Below are 21,860 nucleotides of genomic sequence, written 5' to 3' on the forward strand. Positions count from 1 at the left end.
GCGCGCCGGTGTTCTCACGTGAGACAGGCGGCTATATACCATCCTCGATCACGAGCGCTTCGCACCTTTTCTTGTTTACATGGGATCTAGTGACAAGATAATGTATACGATCGCAATCTGGCAGCGAGGAATGGCAGCGTGTTTCAGTCATCGCCTGGTAAAAGCGTGCGCTACACTTCCTATCGCACTACGCGCTGTAAAACAGATAGATGAAGATGCTCATTGTACTAGGATTGGCGGTGATAGCTTTGAATGCTGCGTGCGACAGCCCCTGAGAAGACTTGCTGGAACCGAAATGAGAAACTGAGTGCACGCCGGCGTTTTCACGTGAGACGGGCAGGCGAGTATTGCGGTGAACCTGCTGCAGTAACCAGCAATATACAGTGAAAGCTCGTTAATTCGACTACCGTTAATTCGGAAAATTCGATAATTCGACCTTCGCGCCTGGTCCCTACAAGTATATATAGGAGTCTATGGGACGAAACTCTCGTTAATTCGGACCGATTCCAGCCCACCTCGGATAATTCAGACGATTTCGGGCAGCCACCGAGGCTCAAAAACAAAAATACGGCAAATGCGGCACAAAAGTGATACCCAAACCAACGCCTTGTTGCCCAAACGCAGCATCGCCATTGGCATCAAGTGGCTGAAACTTGGCCAATACAATCCAATTGGCTCGACTTGTGGCTGGATGGGTGCTTTTCCTTGTTTTTGCATGTGTCGGCGTTATCGACGGGGCCATATTGTAGCTTTGTTGCTGTTGGTGCGCTACATCCTTGCACGCTGTTTTGCCAAGGACCGCTGGATTTAGCGCAGCTCAGTTATTGAACTTTATTGGTGCTTTTCTGTTGTGCGTCCGTGTCACTGCATTCTCTGCCAATGGCAACACCGGTGAAGCGGCCGAAATACGAGGCGAAGGACTTGGCTACCAAGGTGGAAATTTTGTGGGCCCTGAAGGACGGACTCTCTCGACAAGAAGCCATGAAGAAGTATGACGTGAAAAGAAGTACCTTGAGCACGTATGTGAAAAATGAAAAGATTCTTCAGGCGTTCGAAAGCGAGAAGTTTCGAGCGTCACGAAAGCGTCTGCAAACAGCAGCTCATCCAGAGTTGGAAGAGGCTTTGCTTCGGTGTGTGGTCGACTCGCGTAATGCAAATCTGCCATTGAGTGGACCCCTCATCATGGCGCAAGCCAAGAGGTTTGCACTGATGATGCATATCCATGCATTCAAGGCATCGGAAGGGTGGTGTGTGCGCTTCAGAGAGCGACATGGCCTCGTTTTTAAGACTGTGTGCGGCAAAAGAGGCGCTGTCAACGAAGACGTTGCCAACAACTAAAAGAACACTCAGCTGCTCGAACACATCACCGCCTACGATCCAAATGACATATTTAATGCTGATGAAACAGCACTTCTCTTTAAGGCTTTGCCAGACAAGACTGTGACCATGAAAGGAGATCCGTGCATCGGTGGCAAAAGATCCAAGGAACGCGTCGCCATTCTTTTAGCCGCCAACATGACAGGAACAGAGCGCTTGCCGCTTGTCGTCTTTGGAAAGGCACAAAAGCCACGGTGCTTTAAGAACATGCCTGCTCTTCCGGTGGAATATGGAGCAAATAAAAAGGCCTGGATGACGTCGGAAATTTTTCGTGGCTGGATGCAGAAGTTAGACCGACAGTTTTCCGCAAAGAACCGCAAAGTGTTAATGGTGCTGGACAATTGTAGTGCGCATAACAGTGTCACCGGACTGGACAACATAGAAGTTGTTTTCTTGCCGCCGAACACAACATCGGCCCTCCAACCGATGGACCAAGGCATAATTCAGTATGTCAAGACCAAATACCGCAGGCACGTGCTGGAACGGATGCTCCTGTGCCATGAAGTCGGCAAGCAGTACGACGTGAATCTTTTGAGCGCGGTCAACATTCTTGCCTACGTTTGGCACAACATGCCCGCGCACGTCGCCGCCAACTGTTTTAGACACAGTGGCTTCGTTGTGCGTGAGCCTGGCGATGATGCAGTGGCCGAAGTGTCACTAGATGACAATGGAGATGACTGCGAGGATTTTGGAGGAGTTCTGCCGGATGCGGTGACACTCGCTGATTACGTCGGCATTGATGACGGCGTTGTTACAGCCGGCTCGCTTACCGAAGAAGAAATTGTCAGGGACGTGCTGCACGGCAAGATTCTGAGGAGGAAGAGGAGCCGCGAGAGGAGCAGCCTCGGCCCCCTCGCACTGTGAAGGAAGTCACGGAGGCCCTCGCTGCGTTGGAAGAATTTTGTTGGGACACTGCAGACAGCATGCGAGCTGCTAAGCACCTGGAAGGACTTCGTAAAATAGTATCCACGCGGGTTTCTGCTCGAAAGCAGACGAGCATCCTCGATTACTTTGCGCAGTAAAGGTTTGTTGATGAAAGTCGTGCATTTATTGTTTTTGTTGTCCGCTCGATAATTCGGACATTCGGTTAATTCGGACATAATTTACAGTCCCTAGAAGTCCGAATTAACGAGCTTTTACTGTACTGTTCTCGATCGCACGCAACTCACGTATTTTCTCGTTTACATGGGGTCTGGCAGCCGGAAAATGTATCATACGATTGCAGTTTGTTGACGTACGGGACATTGGTGCCAAAAATCATGTTTTCTAAAAATGTGTGAACAGGTGAAAAATGAGCATCTCTATTAGCAGCGAGAATTCAGAGCAGTGCCCTCTCACGAGTGACGTTCACGGCCAGGACGCCACTCGTTGCGGCTTACTCGGCTGCAGCGTGCGCGTGCTCCCTTTGTGTATGTTTGGGGTATGGGTGGCTCGAGCCGTACTTATTGAAGGGTATGTCGGCTTCTTTCTGCTGCCATGCCTGAACCACAGTTTCTTCTTCAAAAGCGCATGAGTCGAGAAAATTTCGGCTTGGGTATCGCGAGCTATGTAGCATTGAAGGGGTCTACTGGTTTTACAATGTATATATGCGCCGTGTCTGTCCATAAATTTTGCGTAAGAAGAATGTCTGCAAATTCAACACGCGAAGTTGGGTATGACGCTCCACTAAACACTTAACATTCCCTTGATATTTAGCTATGAAAGACATTTTATTTTACATGGAAGTAAAGTCTTGCTAATTGGCGTCAACATATGTTATCCGTGTTAGAAAGACACTGCCCAGCGAAGCTGTCATCATGATTCTTATTACTCTGGTGAGTTGTTCGAGTCAAATATGACCATTTATTAATGTGTAAAAGAAAGAGTTAGGCGCACATTTCTTATGAAAATGTTTGCTGCTACTTTCACCCCTCTCTGAAACAGGCATCCAAAAAAACGAATTGCTCATGGCTGCTAACACGGTAGCACATCATGTAGAGTATTTACATAGTTAATTCACCAAAACCATAGCAATCACCTGAGAGAAACGTTTCGTGGTTAAGATCGAGAGCCAATCAATTGCAAGCGATGAAATGTTTCATGGTGGCCCTCAGTAGCCTTTATCAACAGTATGGCACACCCATCACGCAACGGTAGCAACCGACTGTCGGTATGGCGAGGCACACATTGTTTGCGGAACCCATCAGTTCACTACAACTTCAAATTGAAAGCATAAAGCATTTTAGCACCGCCTATTGGAATGCCTAAAGTATTCTCGAGGTACTACAGCGTAGCTTAGATTGCCTAGAAAAGGAACATTCAAGCACTTTCTGCCTCACCATGTCTCGATCCAGCGTTGTTTAATTATACAAATAGAGAACTATTCGCTTCGTCGGTACAGTGAAAGCTCGTTAATTCGAACTTAAATAATTCGAATTTATGGATAATTCGGACTGTACGATTTGGTCTGGCCAAGCTCCACAGAAGTCCATGTATAAAAAAGCCTGTTAATTCGAACGCGAGAAGGTTCCGCCACGGATATTTCTAACTATGCACCACCGTGCCGGTGGCTTGGCGCCTGGCACACAGCCAGAGAAACGCGTCTACTGTCTGCACACAAGGCTGTGTCGCCTCCGAAACGGAGAGAAGGCAAAACCGAGAAAAATCTAACCGGCGCGGGGTTTGCCAGAAGGCAGCGGCGGCTGCCTCCTCTCCGTTGTACGTGATCTCCAAGACTTCTTGCCCGTCGCGAATCTCGGAGGCTTTGCAAATCTTGTGTAGCTGCTAATGTTGTGCGGCAGATGGCGTGGCAAGCACCAAAACACAGCAAATCAAGTGCGTCACAGCTGCACTTGCAATCAAAAACCGACGAATCGGGGCCTTTGCCACCTTCACATGTTCAGCGTCTTTGTCTCGGCAGTCTTCATCGATTGTGCACGTCTGTTTTCAGCTTAGGAGGTACCGGCCGTCGCAATTCTTTTTGATGGTGTTAAGCCTCGGTAAATGTTCGTTTCAAGCCTCGGTAAATGTTCGTTTCGGTGGACATCGGTGGTGTGGCACAGTCGGACCCAGAGCTGCGACTTGAAGATGGCGTGTGCCCGTGGCACACGCCATCACTGCGCCAAAACACTGCAAGAGAAGAGTGATATCCTGCGGGGAGTGGACGCCGGACTCTTGTCTAAGCAAGAAATTGCGAAGAAGCATGCAATACCGAAAAGCACACTATCTACTTACATAAAGAATAAAATGGCTATTAAAAATGTCTTGGTGGCAGAAGTTGCCAACAAAAGGAAGAGGTTGCGGCTCGCAAAGTATCCCGACAGCGAGAAAGCACTACTGCATTGGATAAAGGACATGCGTGCTCAGGATATTCCATTGAGCGGCCCTGTGATACTGGCGAAGGCATTGCACTTTGCCCTGCAGCTGGGTTACAGCGACTTTGCTGCTTCAGATGGGTGGCTGCACCGTTTCCGCGAGCGTTACGACCTTGTTTTCCGTGCTGTGTCGAGAGAAGCAAAGGCCGTAAACGTTGAAACGTGTGAAGCTTGGTGCTCCGAGGTGTTGCAAGGCCACATGGAGAAGTATTCTCCACAGGGCATATTTAATCCACACAAAACTGCTTTATTTTTCAAATTGCTGCCTCCCAAAACAATCACATATATAGGCAACAAGTGCACTGGAGGGAAAAGAAGCAAGGAGAGAATAACTGTATTGGTTGCAGCGAACATGACAGGAACTGAAAAGCTGCCGCTTTTATTGATAGGCAAATCGAAAAGTCCGCGTTGCTTCAAGAGCATCCGGTCCCTCCCAGTGGACTACGTGCCAACAGAAAGGCATGGATGACGGGGGAACTGTTAAGACAGTGGCTAGCGAAGATGGACAAAAAGTTTGAGCGTTGTGGATGGAAAATCCTCCTGCTCATTGACAACTGTTCAGCTCATAAGGTCAACGTTGAGACGAAGGCCATTGAGCTAGCCTTCCTTCCACCTAAAACTACAGCGGCGCTGCAGCCCCTGTTAGATATGGAGCTGTTTCCTGCGCCTACTTCGAGTTCCCCCGGACCACATCGAATCGCAGCACATTCCAGAGGAGCGCTCGAGCCAACAAGTTCACGTGCCAACAAGTTCGTACGCCGCCGGTAGCTATTCTCTGCTTGACTCTTCCAGAAAGCGAGGGGATAGCCCGGCACTGTTGGAAGCAAAGTGGGTCCCCCTTCTTCGCCTTTGAAGAAGGCATTTGCTACCACAGCGGGGCCGTACCGCCGGGAGTAGGTGAGCCCTCGGACAATGGGGCCCCTTCTCCGCCTTTGAAGAGCGCATTGCAAGTCAGAAGGCAAGACCGCAGGGAGCCGCCTGGTGTGGCACCGCGGCACGGGCGCCAACCATTGGCCGAAAATGGCGTCATCTGAGCGGACTCTCTCATTGGCCGAACATGACGCGACTTCCAGTCCTCGAAGGGTTTAAAAGAAGCATTCCAGAGAGACCAGAGCATTCCCTGATTCACCTCTCTCGAACTTCTTGCCGCGGGCCATAGCGTCCGAGTTGCTGCCGGCCCGTAATGACTGTACGACTGTTCACTGACGTCTTACTGTAAATAATGTAAAATAAACCCTCCCAAGCTTTGTTTTCATCCCGAAGTCCGTCCCTCAACCCCTACACCCCATGGACCAAGGTATCATTGAAAATTTTAAATCATTTTACCGGCGCCATTTGTTGGAGCGAATTGTTTTGTGTAATAATTATCAGCTGACGCTCCTAAGTGCGCTACACATGCTTGTGCCTGCTTGGGAGCAAGTAACTGCGGTTACGATAGCAAATCGCTATCGCCGCTACGGCTGCGGCGCGCAAGCTCTACAAGGAGGAAACCAGCCACCTGCGCTCGAAGTTGGCGTCACCGCTCCCCTGGTGGACGTTTTGGACGACATCACCTTTGCTGACTATGTCGACGGGGACAAGAGTGCAGTGGTGTGTGGTGCTCTGACAGATGAGGACGTAATTTCTCAGGTCAGAAGCGCTGAACCTGTCGCTGCCAGTGGCGAGCAGGAGGAGGAAGACGAAGCGCCAGTGCGGCCCTCCGCTGCGGAGGTCATGGCTGGATTGAATGCTGCCCGTCTCTTCTTCAGTTTTGAAGAAAACGAAGGGGAGGCCTTCCGCCACATTCGCTCGTTAGAGCAAAAAGTGCTAGCCGTCGCCTTCAAGGAAGAAAGGCAGACTACGATCACGGACTTTTTCAAGCATTATATTTCTGACATGCCCTGTTGCTTCCAAATCGCAGTCTACTGTTGTTCTCCTTCACTTTCGTTAGTTCGAACTTTTGTTGATTCGAACTGAAGCAGCTTCTCCTTGCGGTTCGAATTAACGAGCTTTTACTGTACTTAAAAGAGAACCTCACAAACTTTCATAAAGAAAACGCCACAAGCCTTACATATTTCCCTTGATTTTTGACCCTCCAGCGGGGAATTATGATATCTTCAATGTGTACCATACTACTAATGATTGACGCTTCGACTTTCTCAGGCTACAACCATAAGGTCCAAAAGGCATATTTCACTAAAAAATTTGGGCCGAGCAGCCTGTGTCAGTTCGCCAAACAGATTCGTCATAGAACGACAGAAAGCTGAGCTAGTTGGTAAGGATTCATTATGCAAAAAAGGTGAGGCGTGCAGACAGGACACAAGAGAAGAGAACTGGACAACACGAATGCCGACTATCAACTGAAGGGAGCACTGAGGTGAAAAAAGAAAGAAGACAGAAAACTCATCTGCACAAGCTCTAAAATGGTATCGCCACGTGTCAGTCGGGTACATGCGCCGGTCTACGTGAGAGGGAGCTGTTAAGTCACTTAATTTATTCCTTATGTAAAGTCATCGAAGGTTGACTCACCCACGCGCTTCCACCATTATAGATATGCCATGCCTCTACCATAAGACACTTCATTCTTGTGCCTGTACAATATCGCGCATTCATCTAACTCTGGCGTGCAGTTACAATCTTGGCAATGTAGGGATAGATTAGAAGGCGATCCACCGGTTAACGACCTTTTATGTTCCATTAGCCTCTGATTGATACATCGTCATTGAGATTCGTCATGTTTATTCCTCAAGCAACAAGCACCAGTAAATTTCTCAAGTCAGTTGAACGTGTAGCATGGAAAAGGGAATATATACAGTCAAACCTCGATATATCGTACACGGATATATCGAATTATTGCGTATATCGAACAATTTCTATATCACATGGAAAATCGCATGCATTTTTAATTCTTTATTTCGAACGGGGCCGGATGTAAAATGGATATATCGAACTCCGCCGCCCCAGACCAAGTGCGCTCTGTTGACAGGAGGCGAGCTTTCCCGCAACGCTCTCGAAGAAAGCGGCGGCGCGATCGGCGTTCCAGACTGCTGCGTACGACAGCTGCCCACATCGGTTGCGCCGAGGGCGCCATTTGAACGTAGCGGTGTACACACGCGGCGGCTTGGAGCCAGCACGGCCGCCTCGATCACGCGCGCACCTATGCGCGCACGGCGGGGCAAGCCGCCTCGATCACGCGCGCACGGCGAGGCTTGCCCCCACCGTGCACGTGTGATCGAGGCGGCCGTGGAGCCAGTTGGAGCGCTTTGTCCGTGCTGAGCCACACATCATGTGCATTGCGGACTTCGTTGGCGGTGACGACAGCACCGAAACAGTGGCAGAGTTAACAGACGTGGAGATCGCGGCAGAAGTGACTGCTGAGCGGCCAAACGAAGACGCTGCCGAGGCTGATCCAGCAAGCGCTGATGTTGCCCCGCTCCCAACTGCAACTGAGGCTGTAGCTGCTTTGGCTGTTGTACGCCGCTACTGCGGCGCAATAGAAGGCACTGGACTGTCTCTTGTGGACCGTTTGGACTATGTTGAGGACGCCGTGGTCAAGCACGCGGTTGCTAATATGAAGCAGGCTACGCTGCTTCAGTACTTTCAGCGAACTAAATAAATACTTTGTTTGAAGCTTCATGTGAGTATCTATTGCGCCACGATTGGTTCATTGATTGATTTGCGCTAGTTTCTGACGCGTTTTCTGCGTGATTTTATATATCGAATTCTGGCTATATCGAACTATTTTGCGATCACCATGCTGTTCGATATATCGAGGTTCGACTGTATTGGTACACTCCTTTTCCTATTCTGCAAATAGCTGTAAGCCTTCATTAGCTTTACTTCAAATTTCCGCCACCTGAAATAAACATGTGAAGAACCGCCTAATTTTGAGAAGCAGTTAAAGAAGCAAGTGGCGCTTCTGAAGAAATGCAAGAATTTGATATTACGCCATGAACCACTTGTCGTGAGCAAACCTTTTATCGGATTAAAATCAAGGTAACTGTTGTAGAAGTTTTACATAACCAGCATTTGTGACATACTTGTTGCACTGTGGCAGATATGATATCATAATTGGATACATTTATGGTGTGTTTTTTGGTTGTCAATCTGCTCACAAAAAACCCGCAATGGGCTGGTCTGCGTTCCTTCAGCTGGCACAGTAGCATTGCCTTTGAGAGCTGCATTGTCGTCTAAGAAATAAGCTCTCTGAATAAATTTGCGTGAATGAAGGCATTGTAAAAATATATTTGAGACGACCGCCATAAGTATACAAGCAGAGAGAACGAGGGCGAACGAACGAAAATACTGCAGAAAGAGCCCGGACACCGCCCGAACTGTAGGAGACGACAGGCACGACAGGTCCATGCCCTGACGTCATGCCAGCGGCGCTCGCAGCGCCCCTGTAGTTCATTCTTGGGGCTAATTGGGTCATTTTTTGTTTTGTTGATTGCAAACATTGGCACCAGGAAATTGTTAGTAACAGAAATATGTCAACGAGGTTCTACTGTATATTGACGCGTGCACTTATCTTTATCGGGCGACCACGTTTCGCCGCCTAACAAATGTAATCGCACAGCGCTGGATGCGCCTGCATGTATCCGAATTTTCTGGAAAGTTATCGATGCTTCCATCCGGCTGTCTGTTGTCGCAGAACCTTGTGTTATCTGATTTCATCGCGTGACGCGAATGGTGTAGAACTTTGTGGAAGGCACGCGGGTCCGAAGGAATAGTCTGGAACATTCGATGACTGCTGTATAAAAGCCGACGCGCTTGACCCGCTGATCAGATTTCCGACGATCGCCGACCTTGTTCGCCGCTATCGTTGTGCTATAAGTGTAGCCTGTTCTTGTGGGCACAGGTTCGCCCAATAAAAGTTAGTTTTTGCCTTTCACAGTATCGCTACTGTGTTCTTAACGTCACCACCACGTGACATCTGGTGGAGGTGCTTTTCTTTCATGTACCGGACGCCCCCGACAAACCGTGATCCAAGCCCGGACCGCAAAGACAGCACCAACGTAGTCCCGGACCATCGAGCAAGCCGCCGTCTTCAACAACTGCCCCCGGAGCACGGACTTTTGCCTGAAACCAGGAAGATCACCACCAAGTCCACCCCAATGGCAGCCCCAGCATCTCCCATCGTGCTGCAGCAGCCCAGGGAGCCTCCGACGTTCCGCGGTTCAACGTTCGAGGACCCGGAAAGCTGGCTTGAGACATACGAGAGGGTCGCTGCTTTTAACAAGTGGAACAGCGTCGACAAACTGCGACATGTCTTCTTCGCATTGGAAGACGCTGCCAGGACGTGGTTCGAGAACCGAGAAGCCACCTTGACGACCTGGGAGCTATTCCGAAGCGGCTTCTTGCAGACATTCGCAAGCGTTGTACGCCGAGAACGAGCCCAAGCGCTATTAGAAACCCGGGTGCAACTACCAAATGAGACCACCGCGATTTTTACAGAAGAAATGAGCCGCCTATTCCACCACGCCGACCCGGAAATGTCCGAGGAAAAGAAAGTCCGCCTACTCATGCGTGGTGTAAAGGAGGAACTTTTTGCCGGGATGGTACGAAGCCCACCGAAGACTGTCGACGAGTTTCTTCGCGAGGCCATCAGCATCGAGAAGACACTCGAGATGCGAAACCGGCAATTCGACCGCCGCACGAACTCGACAAACTACGCCGGAGTTCAGTCACTGGCCACCGACGACCTACGCGAGACTATCCGAGCTGTTGTGAGGGAGGAGCTACAAAAGCTGTTCCCGTCATCACAGCCTCATGTGGCTACGATTGCCGACGCCGTGCGTGAGGAACTCCAACAACAACTTGGAGTAGCCCCTGAATCACCGCAGCCTGAGCCGCAAGCGATGACCTACGCCGCCGTCGCACGCCGTCAAGGTCCCCCTCCGCGACTGCGCCAGGGCCCTGTCACGCCGCAATTCCGTCGTCCGCCGCCGCCAGCACGACCACCCGTCGCCCAGCGCACCTACGCGAGGAAGACGGACATTTGGCGAGCCCCCGACCACCGCCCGCTCTGCTACCACTGCGGCGAAGCCGGCCATGTGTACCGCCGATGCCCATACCGCGACCTGGGATTGCGAGGCTTCGCCGTGAACGCACAGCGCCCGAGGGAAGGTGAACGCCCTCGTGACATCGCCGACTACCTCGCCGCTACTCAGTGGAGCCCTCGACGACCGTCCCGTTCGCCGTCACCAGGCCGCTACCTGTCGCCGCAGCGCCGACCATACACCGGCCCAGCCCGGGGCCGCTCTGCGAGCCCATATCCGGAAAACTAAAAGCAGCAACTGATGGAGGTGCGGTTGCTGTTCGTCGAACTGACGAAGATCCTCCGCCGCCGACGAAGACGACAAAGAAACCATCTCGACGACCTAATGACGACACGCCGCCGTCCCGACGAAGTCAGGAAGCCAAAACTACACCGACGAAAGATGGCTTGACGACACGACGTTCCAGCTTCAGTTCAATACGACGCAGCCGTGATCCGACGCCAAGACCCAACTGCAACGCCAGACGAAGAACCACCGACCTCGACGTGCTTCTCGACGGCCACGCAGTCACTGCCTTAGTCGACACAGGGGCCGATTACTCCGTAATGAGTGGACACATCGCCGCCCAGTTGAGGAAGGTTAAGACTGCATGGGAGGGCCCCCAAATTCGGACCGCTGGAGGACACCTCATTACGCCGACTGGAATCTGCACGGCAAGAATTACCATTCATGACCGGACTTACCCTGCCACCTTCGTTATCCTGCAACAGTGTTCACGAGACGTCATTCTCGGCATGGACTTCCTGAACCAACACGGCGCAATCATCGACCTGAAGTCGCAGTCAGTAACGCTGTCGGAAGATCAAGCGATACCGTCGGAGAGCCCTCGTAGTCACCACGCCATGAGTGTGCTCGAAGATCAAGTGAGCATCCTGCCTCGCTGCAGCATCGTTATTTCGGTCGGTACCGAAACACCCGCTGACGTAGAAGGCGTCATCGAAGGCGACCAACGTCTACTACTCGACCGTGAAATTTGCGTCGCAAGAGGGATCGCTCGACTGCACGGAGGAAACACGAAAGTGCTGCTGACAAACTTCAGCCAGGAGTTCAAGCACATCAACAAGGGCACGACGATCGCATTCATCGAGGAAATGCAGGAAACCAGCGATGCGTTTGTCCTCTCGGATTCTGTCGTATCTACCCCGACGACCGTAGTTCCCGAGCCAGACTTCGACATAAATCCAAGTCTCCCCGTGATTAAGCAGCAACAGCTCAGAAGTCTGCTTCGACGATACAAAGACTGCTTTTCGACGTCATCGAGGATTCGACAAACACCAGTCGCAAAGCATCGCATAATAACCGAAGAGTGCGCTCGACCACTCCGCCAGAGCCCTTACCGAGTTTCGACGCGAGAACGCGAAGCTATAAGACAACAAGTCGAGGAAATGCTGCGCGACGACATCATCCAGCCATCGAAAAGCCCGTGGGCGTCTCCAGTTGTTTTAGTGAAGAAAAAGGACGGAACCCTACGTTTCTGCGTCGATTATCGTCGACTGAACAAAATCACGAAGAAAGACGTATACCCCCTCCCACGGATAGACGACGCATTGGATCGGCTCTGCAATGCTAAATACTTCTCATCGATGGACCTCAAGTCTGGCTACTGGCAAATAGAAGTCGACGAAAGGGATCGCGAAAAGACCGCCTTCATCACGCCAGACGGCCTCTATGAGTTCAAGGTTATGCCATTTGGACTGTGCTCGGCGCCTGCAACGTTCCAGCGAGTGATGGACACGGTTTTAGCAGGATTGAAGTGGCAGACGTGTCTTGTTTACTTGGATGACGTCGTTGTCTTCGCCGCAAATTTCGACGATCACCTTAGGCGGCTTGCGACAGTATTAGAAGCCATCAATTCATCAGGGCTCACTCTGAAGCCGGAAAAGTGCCGCTTCGCTTACGATGAGCTTTTGTTCCTAGGCCACGTCATCAGCAAATCAGGAGTACGCCCCGACCCACAGAAGACAGCTGCCATCGCAAAGTTCCCGCAGCCAACCGACAAGAAGGCAGTGCGCAGATTCTTTGGCATGTGTGCCTACTATAGGCGCTTTGTCAAGGACTTTTCACGCATCGCGGAGCCGCTAACACATCTAACCAAATGTGATGTCACGTTCAAGTGGGAAACGCCGCAGGCCAAGGCATTTCAAGAACTCAAACGACGCATGCAGTCGCCGCCGGTACTTGCACACTTCGACGAGGACGCCGATACCGAAATCCACACTGACGCCAGTAGCCTAGGCCTCGGTGCCGTCCTAGTCCAGAGGAAAAACGGAGTCGAACAGGTGATAGCTTATGCTAGCCGGTCGCTGTCAAAAGCGGAAAGCAATTATTCTACGACTGAAAAGGAATGCCTCGCCATCATTTGGGCTACAGCTAAATTCTGCCCTTACCTCTATGGCAGGCCATTCAAAGTCGTCAGCGACCACCACGCGTTGTGTTGGCTAGCTAACTTAAAGGACCCTTCCGGACGGCTCGCGCGGTGGAGCCTCAGACTACAAGAATATGACGTCACGGTAGTATACAAGTCCGGAAGAAAACACTCCGACGCCGACTGCTTATCACGCGCCCCAATCGATCCCCCGCCACAAGACGACGAGGACAACGACGCCTTCCTTGGGATAATAAGCGCAGAAGACTTCACTAAACAGCAACGAGCAGACCCGGAGCTAAAAGGCCTCGTCGAATATTTGCAAGGGAACACCGACGTTGTCCCTAGGGCATTTAAGCGCGGGTTGTCTTCGTTCACACTACAAAAGAACCTGCTCGTGAAGAAGAACTCACCAGTCCGCGCCAGGTACCTTCTTGTTGTGCCATCAGCGCTGCGTCCAGAAATACTGCACGCCCTACACGACGATCCAACCGCTGGGCACCTCGGATTCTCCCGGACGCTATCGAGAATACAGGAAAGGTATTACTGGCCGCGTCTGACCACCGACGTCGCCCGTTACGTCAAGACATGCCGAGACTGTCAACGACGCAAGACACCACCGACAAGGCCAGCAGGATTACTACAGCCGATCGAACCTCCTCTTCGACCATTCCAGCAGATTGGGATGGATTTGTTGGGGCCGTTTCCGATGTCAACATCCGGGAATAAGTGGATCGTCGTGGCGACGGACTATCTCACCCGCTTTGCTGAAACCAAAGCTCTACCGAAAGGCAGCGCAGCCGAAGTGGCGAAATTTTTCGTCGAGAACATCCTGCTGCGACATGGTGCCCCAGATGTCCTCATCACCGACAGAGGAACGGCTTTTACAGCAGAGCTCACCCAAGCCATTCTGCAGTACAGCCAGACAAGCCACAGGAGGACAACTGCCTACCATCCGCAGACGAATGGTCTCACGGAGCGCCTGAACAAGACCCTCGCCGACATGCTAGCAATGTACGTCGACGTCGAGCACAAGACGTGGGACGCGGTCCTGCCGTATGTAACCTTCGCTTACAACACGGCGGTGCAAGAAACAACACAGATCACGCCGTTTAAGCTGGTTTACGGCAGGAACCCGACGACGACGCTCGACGCCATGCTGCCGCACGTCACGGACGAAGAGAATCTTGACGTCGCGACCTTTCTCCAGCGCGCCGAAGACGCTCGACAACTCGCCCGCCTACGGATCAAGAACCAGCAGCGTACTGACAGCCGACATTACAACCTCCGACGACGCTTCGTCGAGTACCAGCCCGGTGACCGTGTTTGGGTTTGGACCCCTATACGCCGACGAGGACTGAGCAAGAAGCTTTTGCGTCGCTATTTCGGACCGTACAAGATCATCCGACGTGTTGGGGCACTGGACTATGAGGTCGTGCCAGACGGCATTTCGCTATCACAGCGGCGCCGCTCACGACCTGAAATAGTCCACGTTGTGCGACTCAAGCCGTACTACCAGTGATAACGAACTTTGGGACTTCGCGTAACTGACCTTTGGACTTACTTTCTTTTCGTTGTTTTGTTACTTATGTTTAATAAGTGTCCTTTTGTGTTTTGCTCTCTTATATTTGTAGCATCGGGACGATGCTTTTTAAGAGGGGGTATTGACGCTTGTACTTATCTTTATCGGGCGACCACGTTTCGCCGCCTAACAAATGTAATCGCACAGCGCTGGATGCGCCTGCATGTATCCGAATTTTCTGGAAAGTTATCGATGCTTCCATCCGGCTGTCTGTTGTCGCAGAACCTTGTGTTATCTGATTTCATCGCGTGACGCGAATGGTGTAGAACTTTGTGGAAGGCACGCGGGTCCAAAGGAATAGTCTGGAACATTCGATGACTGCTGTATAAAAGCCGACACGCTTGACCCGCTGATCAGATTTCCGACGATCGCCAACCTTGTTCGCCGCTATCGTCGTGCTATAAGTGTAGCCTGTTCTTGTGGGCACAGGTTCGCCCAATAAAAGTTAGTTTTTGCCTTTCACAGTATCGCTACTGTGTTCTTAACGTCACCACCACGTGACAATATTGTATGCACATGTCAATAGTAGACGTCTGGTAATTGGACTACAGTAATTTAAATTTTTCAGTTAATTCGATCCCAACTGGTAGCACTGTATTCCTATGGACCTAAACTTTTGCTATTTCTATCCTAAAATTGGCCTTCACCAGATAAATCGAACTTGACCAGTCAGCACGCACCTGACCCTTTATGGTGTACAAGGGTAGAGGCTTGGGCGAGTTGGTCATGGTTCATAACGGCAGTGTTTGCGTAGCACATGAAAGCAGGAAAGGAAGGACGGAGACAAGTAACCCGAGAAATAATAGAAGCAGAGTACATTCACAATCTAGGTGACCGCTGCGTAAGCATTGCTGTGTCACGACCTGAGCGAGATAACCTGGCCGTGCGCAGGGCAGTTGTGGGCACGTGAAGTGATTTGACTCATCAGTGATGTGCTGGTTCTGCATATCCCCCTCTTTTCTTTGTGTTTTCCTGTTTCCCGCAGATATATATTATGCTTGTCTGCAAATAAAGATCAGTCGGAAGTACATGCTCCCCTCACACAATACTCCTATTTGGAGCCTGTGAGTATGTTGAATAAATAAAAATAAATGGAACTTTTTGAAGAATTCATCCTTAACGTATGTGCACGATATAGCACGACCACACTTTCTTCACAAGCCCCTATGATTGCTTTAAACACACCCAAGAACCAGATCACATGAGCCTCTGGGCATAGCCAGGAGAGCCCCGACACATGTGGTGCCACCTTTCGGCAAGAAAAGAAACTGGTGCTGGATTCTCACTTCGTTTGACGTGTCACCACTCCACCTAACCTATTTCTAACACCGTGGCCCTGACCGACTCTTCGTTGTGCCTGCTCATCTGCGTCAGACCGTTCTCACCCAGTTTCATAACGTGCTGACTGCCAGTCACCTTGGCCTGTCACGGACTTATAACCACATTCGTTGGTGCTGCTTTTGGTCTGGCTTTTACTGTGACATCGACTGTTATATTGCCACATGTGACCTTTGTCAACGACAAGAAAAGCCAAGCACACTCCCTGCTGGCCGCCTTCAACCACTTGACATACCATCAGAACCATTCTTTCGTATAGGTGTTGATCTTTTAGGCCCTTTTCCTTCATCTGTTTTGGGTGTAGCAACAGACTACACCACTTGATATGCAATCACACGAGCTCTTCTGACAAGCTGTGAAACTGATGTCGCAGACTTCTTTCTAGAGAATGTCGTCATTCACCACAGTGCCCCTTGACTGCTCCTCCCCAAGCGAGGCCGCTCCTTTCTTTCTAAACTTGGGAATGATGTTCTACACTCTTGCGCAACTAAACACGAAGTTGCTACTGCTTATGACCCACAAACAAATAGCCTAGCTGAGCATCTCAGCTGAATCCTTACTAACATGCTTTCCATGTATGTCTCCACTGACCATCGGGGGTGGGATGTTGCATTGCCTTTTGTTACTTTTGCCTATAATTCTCCTCGCCACAATATCGCAAGTTTCTCTCACTTCCTCATGCTTGGCCGCGATCCTACGCTACCTTTCAACACCATTCAGCTTGCTAGTCTGAAGTCCACAGCATAGTACACCTGGAAAGCCATACTCAAGGCACAACAGGCACACTATATTGCCTGATGTCAATTTGTGGACTTGCAAGAAAATCGGCAGCGTTTATGTGATACCTGCCATTGTGACACCCACTACACGCACCGGGCACGCCTTGGTTCTCCTTTGGTCACCGTTACCACAGAGCGGCCTCTCAGAGAAGTTACTTTCACACTACTACGGCCCTTAACCACATCTTGCATCAAGTAAATGATGTCATGTACGAAATCCCCCCTCTTGACCCCACTGGGGCTCAGCCTTGCTCCAATGTAGTCAACGTCGCGCATCCTAAGCTGTTTTATTCGACTGCCTCATAAACAGCACCGGGTCAGTGCTTCAGTCACCAGGGATCATGTGACAGGCTGATGAGTAAGTCATTTAAGATTAGTCCTAAGGAGAGGACGGTCTTGGACTTCACAAGCAAACTACCACCTTGTCAGCTGTTACAGTATTTGTAAATATTCTGTACATATATTTCGTGCTTCTCTTTTTCTCATAACATTATGTTGATACATCATATGTCAGTGATGTGCTTGATTCAAACGCAAAAATAAGTTTCAAAACACCACAATTTGACAATATTGGCACTGCTACACAAGACCCGCAACAACATTAAAAAATGTTCCGATACTTGTAGGCACATCTGCCGAATGACAACTTTATTGATAGCTGGCAAAGAACGGTCGCCAGAAGAAGATTTGCAATGTAACATATCTGTATTGCTGCAGTTCCTCCACAAGAAACCGACCGATTAAAACAATTGAGACAGTTAGCTAGAAGGCTTCTTATACACAGCCGGAAAATATATCTGATTGTAGCTCGGTCTGCATGACTTATAAGACTTGCAATCGCCGACTTAGTGACAGCTACAAAGGTATGTACAAACTGGGTTCCTAGTCACCAGTGCTTTTGCACCTGAAAAGCGTGAAGCAGAGGAAGCTTACACATAGCATCTGCAAGGTGATCACCAATTCTTACTAAACAACATAACCTGTGGGGTTAGACGTGTGCACTTGCCTCTGCCTACGGACAAAGTGGGCCCAGGCTGGGAATCTGTGGAGATGCACTGAGTCGGGTGCATTTGCAGCGTCCACAGGGATGTTCGCACAACCTACAACACAGCACATTTGCCTGGACTTGGTAGAACACAGCATTTTCACATGCAACACAACTGAATTGATGAAAACATGCCACGCACAGTGGTGACAAGTCTTCGGGTCATCTGGTGGTCACACCTGGCCATTCGGCGGTTCCGCAAGGTGGCACCACCTGTTAGCAGTCTGTTACTAGTACTCTGTGACAACTTAGGAATGCAGTAGAAGGTACACCCACAAACCTTACAGCTCTCTACACCTCCAATAGATAGTTCTTGTGATGTAGCAACATTGAAAGAAGTTTGTGTCTACCTTGATGTCGCGGAAATGATTGTTGGACAGAGTGTATTGGCATCTGCATTCTTAGGCCGTGACTGAATATAGACCACAGTATGTTATTCTTGCATACCCTCTCAGACCAAGTGCACCAAATCTTGAACACAGTCTCCAGCTGTCAGCGTAGCCCACGCTGAGATGCTAATTTTTTATTATTTTTTATTTAATAATACTCTCGGCCCATAAAGGGCCATTACAGGAGTGGAAGATACAAACAGATACAAGGATACAGTATGACAACAAAAAGCAAGCAAATGAACAACTGCAGACGTCTCAGCAGGGACGCGAATCAGTTTAGATTCTATGCACCTTACAAATTCCCCCAAAAAAATAAGAAACAAAAATGAACAGATACACCTTTGGCAAAGTTATGATATACACATTAGTTAGTGGCAAAAAGAATAACGTGTACACAATGTAAAAATTCCTCAACACATGAGGCCGACATGACAGGGTCGGGGAGCGCATTCCATTCCGTAATACCTCTCGGGACAAACCTGTACCTAAAACAGTCATTTCTGACTTGAGGGGGTGTGATGTACTGGCTATGACGATGTCTGGATATTTCATTTGTCGAGATTTTGAAGTACTTGTGTTTGTCGACACAATTTGATGAACATTGGCAACATGCATACAATAAAAACAGACTCGGCGTTGTCGCAATTGTTATTTCACTTTTTTAGCCATTTCCCGCATTTACCAGCAAAAAATGTGGCTTAGAAGCACTGCGAATTCTGGTCTATAATTACTTTTCTGAACTATCCTTTCCTTCTTCAGGAGCCGCCACCAACGTACGAAGAGGCGGTGCGAGGGGTGCCCGTTGCACCTGTACCACAGATGGTGCCCGGAGGAAATGGTGCCGCACAGCCAACGCGACGTGCCTGAGAAAAAGAGAGTGGAGAGTCCACCACTCACCTACCAAACAGTTGTCGTCCCTACCTTCCGTATTCCTTTTTCTGTTTTTGAGTCCCCCGTCATTGCAGAAAAGCACTGATTATCACCTGTCTGGCTACGCGTGGACAGGGAGAAAAAAAGGTGTTACGAATAAAAGAATCAACGCTGGCAGATGCATCAAAAGTAGAAGGTGGCAGCCTAATTGGAGAGGCTTTCTTCTTTGACGTGGCCACAGTGAAGTAGGGAAGGTCTGTGCATAAACTGTGGTGCTGTTCTCAAAAATTTTTTTTTTTTTTTTTGCAAGGTCTCGTAAAAGACCCCCATAAAAATTAAAAAGAAAAACTGGTGCATGCTCACTTTTAGAGGATAGTTATATGGGCTTGTTGGGCTGCGCTACAACGAAGTAAAAAACACTTTCGGAGTTCCATATCTTTGTTTTTAAATGCTTCCTTCAATCATTCTTCGTGCTCAGTACATCAGCTATTTACGGCCGCAGTTTGCATGAGCTGTGCTAATTTCGAATAAGGCTTTGAGTTTTTGAGACCCTGTGATGAGACTTTTGCCTGTATTCTGCACCAAGGAAGCATTCTCAAAATAGAGATTGTTAAAAGAAAAACATAAGTTCCAGGATGTTATAAGGTGTGCTGTTAATCAACAAAACCTTATATTACTTAGTGTATCTTAACTTTCAATCAGATTGGCACAGGCTTGCCGACTATTTCATACTGTACAAACAATTATCTGCTTGCAGCTGTTTCCTTTTGCTCTGCCACAAGACTGGAGCCGTTTTGTGAGCACAAAATAGTTCTGCCTCAGTACATTGAGAGTTGTCTTATTCCTTTCTTACCTTGAAGGCATCATTTCATTTTTTCTTTTTTCGTAGTTTCTCATATTTAGAGATAAGCACGTGCATTCACAGTGTATGTGTGACAATGAAATTCAAATGGCAGGTGAAGGCTTGTCTCAAAATGGCTGCTTAAATGTACTCTTGTTACAAACCTAGTCGTGTAGAAGTACTTTACTAACAGAACAAAGCCACAGTGCTTAGGCTGCAGTAGGTTTAAGTCTCCTTGTGAATATTTAGGTGTGCATTTTTGTCCCTCCAATCCTCCTCTTATTTCACACATGCAGTATATATGTATTATATACTTCAAGGTCAAACTACAGTGCCAGCAGGCTTTGCCTTTTTTTAAGTTGTGTATCTGTGATAAAAATATTTTTTACACTACACACGCGTACGATTACCTGTCCATCTTCTTTTATTAAGCAGCTTGTCCACTGTGTCATAGTCTAGCTAACTGCATCGTTTGCCACTAGATGTGAGCTTGTTGTTTGTTTTATGTTTTGTTGTCCTCCAGAAGCTCATATTTATGAGCTTGTAGTAATGTTGCATACATGTCATGAAGCCTTCCTCTCTCATTTTATTTTTTCGGTGCTATGACAGAAGAAATGCCAGTTTGAGCAAATTTTGCTCCTCAGAAACGTGGTGTTTGCTTGTAGCACCAACAGATTACATAAAAGCTGCATTCTTGTTTCACAAAAGTTCTTGTACTCTTGTGTAACCCTGTGTTCTGCTTTGATTCAGGCATAATTGTACAATGGAACCTCTTTGGAACTGTGTACTGAATTAAGTACCTGGACAATAGTAAGCAAGCCTGATTGAGAGATAGGTCTTGTACGTATATTAGTCAGATATTCCTATTTCCGCATGTTGTTTTTCTTGTGGGTGAGCTTTGCTGTACAGAGAGAGATTATAGAAAGGAGCAATAAGTCCGCCTCCACACCACAACCTTTTGTTTTGCATGCAAAGACTTCCACAAGCGTCAATGTTGAGAAAATGGTACGACTTCTGTTCAAACTTTTTCCAAGCTTTACTCAAAAGGTGAATTTGTCAGTTTGTGCATTTAACGGGCACTCCCGTCAGGTAATGGTTTCTGGTTGTGCTAACACCTTTTCCCAGTGTGGGATGTCTGCTAAGCGCGACTTACTTGCACATTACGCCAGCTGTTATGTTTGAAAAGCTGCAAAGGGAGAAAAAAAGATATGCTTAGCTTTCTCTGTAGATTTTTATGTCACGGCCATACAAATGAGCGTCGCAGAAAGTGCAGTGTAGCTCCATGCAACTCAAAGCATGTTGTGTGGCCATTGCTATTGCGTCTTCAGTTACCATATACATTCCCACAGATGTATTCTCTGTCTGTCTGTCTGTCTGTCTCAGCTCTGTCTTGCATAACTTTGCATGCTTTTTTTTTTTCGTTTTTCATTGATACAGGAAACGCAGGAAATTTATTCATGCCATACTGTCATTAAAGCTTTATTCTCAACCATGGAAACTGATAGTGTCTGTCTGGAAGCAGGTGTTCTGGTATTTTGTCTGTAGTGGTAGTTTCATAGCTGCCTGACCTAATGAAAGCTTTGCCTGCATGTACTTTAAAAGCTTCTGTACTCTCTGATTATGACTGCTTGCCGTTTTAGAGAATTGTAGATAGCTATGTTAGGAAATATTCTGTCCTATGCTGCCATAACGGGGCCACAGCCTCAGGTTTTGGTTTGGTCTATGGGCCACAATGTCGTTGCACTATGCAGGCATAGAATGATAAAAAAAAAAATTGTGCTGGTTGGGAGTACCTTTCTCACAGTATCGAAATATCAATACTCATTGATTGGGAGGAGTTGGAAAAATGCAACGTAAAGAAAATTCGTGGTTACGGCAGA

The 21,860-nt window shown here is 48.7% G+C and overlaps 1 protein-coding gene across 2 annotated transcripts in view; it reads left to right on the top strand.

Moving 5' to 3' along the window:
- The window catches only part of LOC126533189 (uncharacterized), a 112,835-nt gene extending 91,357 nt beyond the window's left edge, over positions 1–21,478 (top strand). For both annotated transcript variants that reach the window (XM_050180461.2, XM_055071633.2), the window contains one exon: positions 19,029–21,478. In XM_050180461.2, coding sequence (XP_050036418.1) covers positions 19,029–19,136 — 108 coding nt within the window. In that variant the 3' untranslated portion in view covers positions 19,137–21,478. The remainder of the gene's footprint in view (positions 1–19,028) is intronic.
- The last annotated feature ends 382 nt before the right edge of the window (positions 21,479–21,860 follow it).

The sequence above is a fragment of the Dermacentor andersoni genome, chromosome 7, assembly GCF_023375885.2.
Source record: "Dermacentor andersoni chromosome 7, qqDerAnde1_hic_scaffold, whole genome shotgun sequence".
Classification (NCBI taxonomy): domain Eukaryota; kingdom Metazoa; phylum Arthropoda; class Arachnida; order Ixodida; family Ixodidae; genus Dermacentor; species Dermacentor andersoni.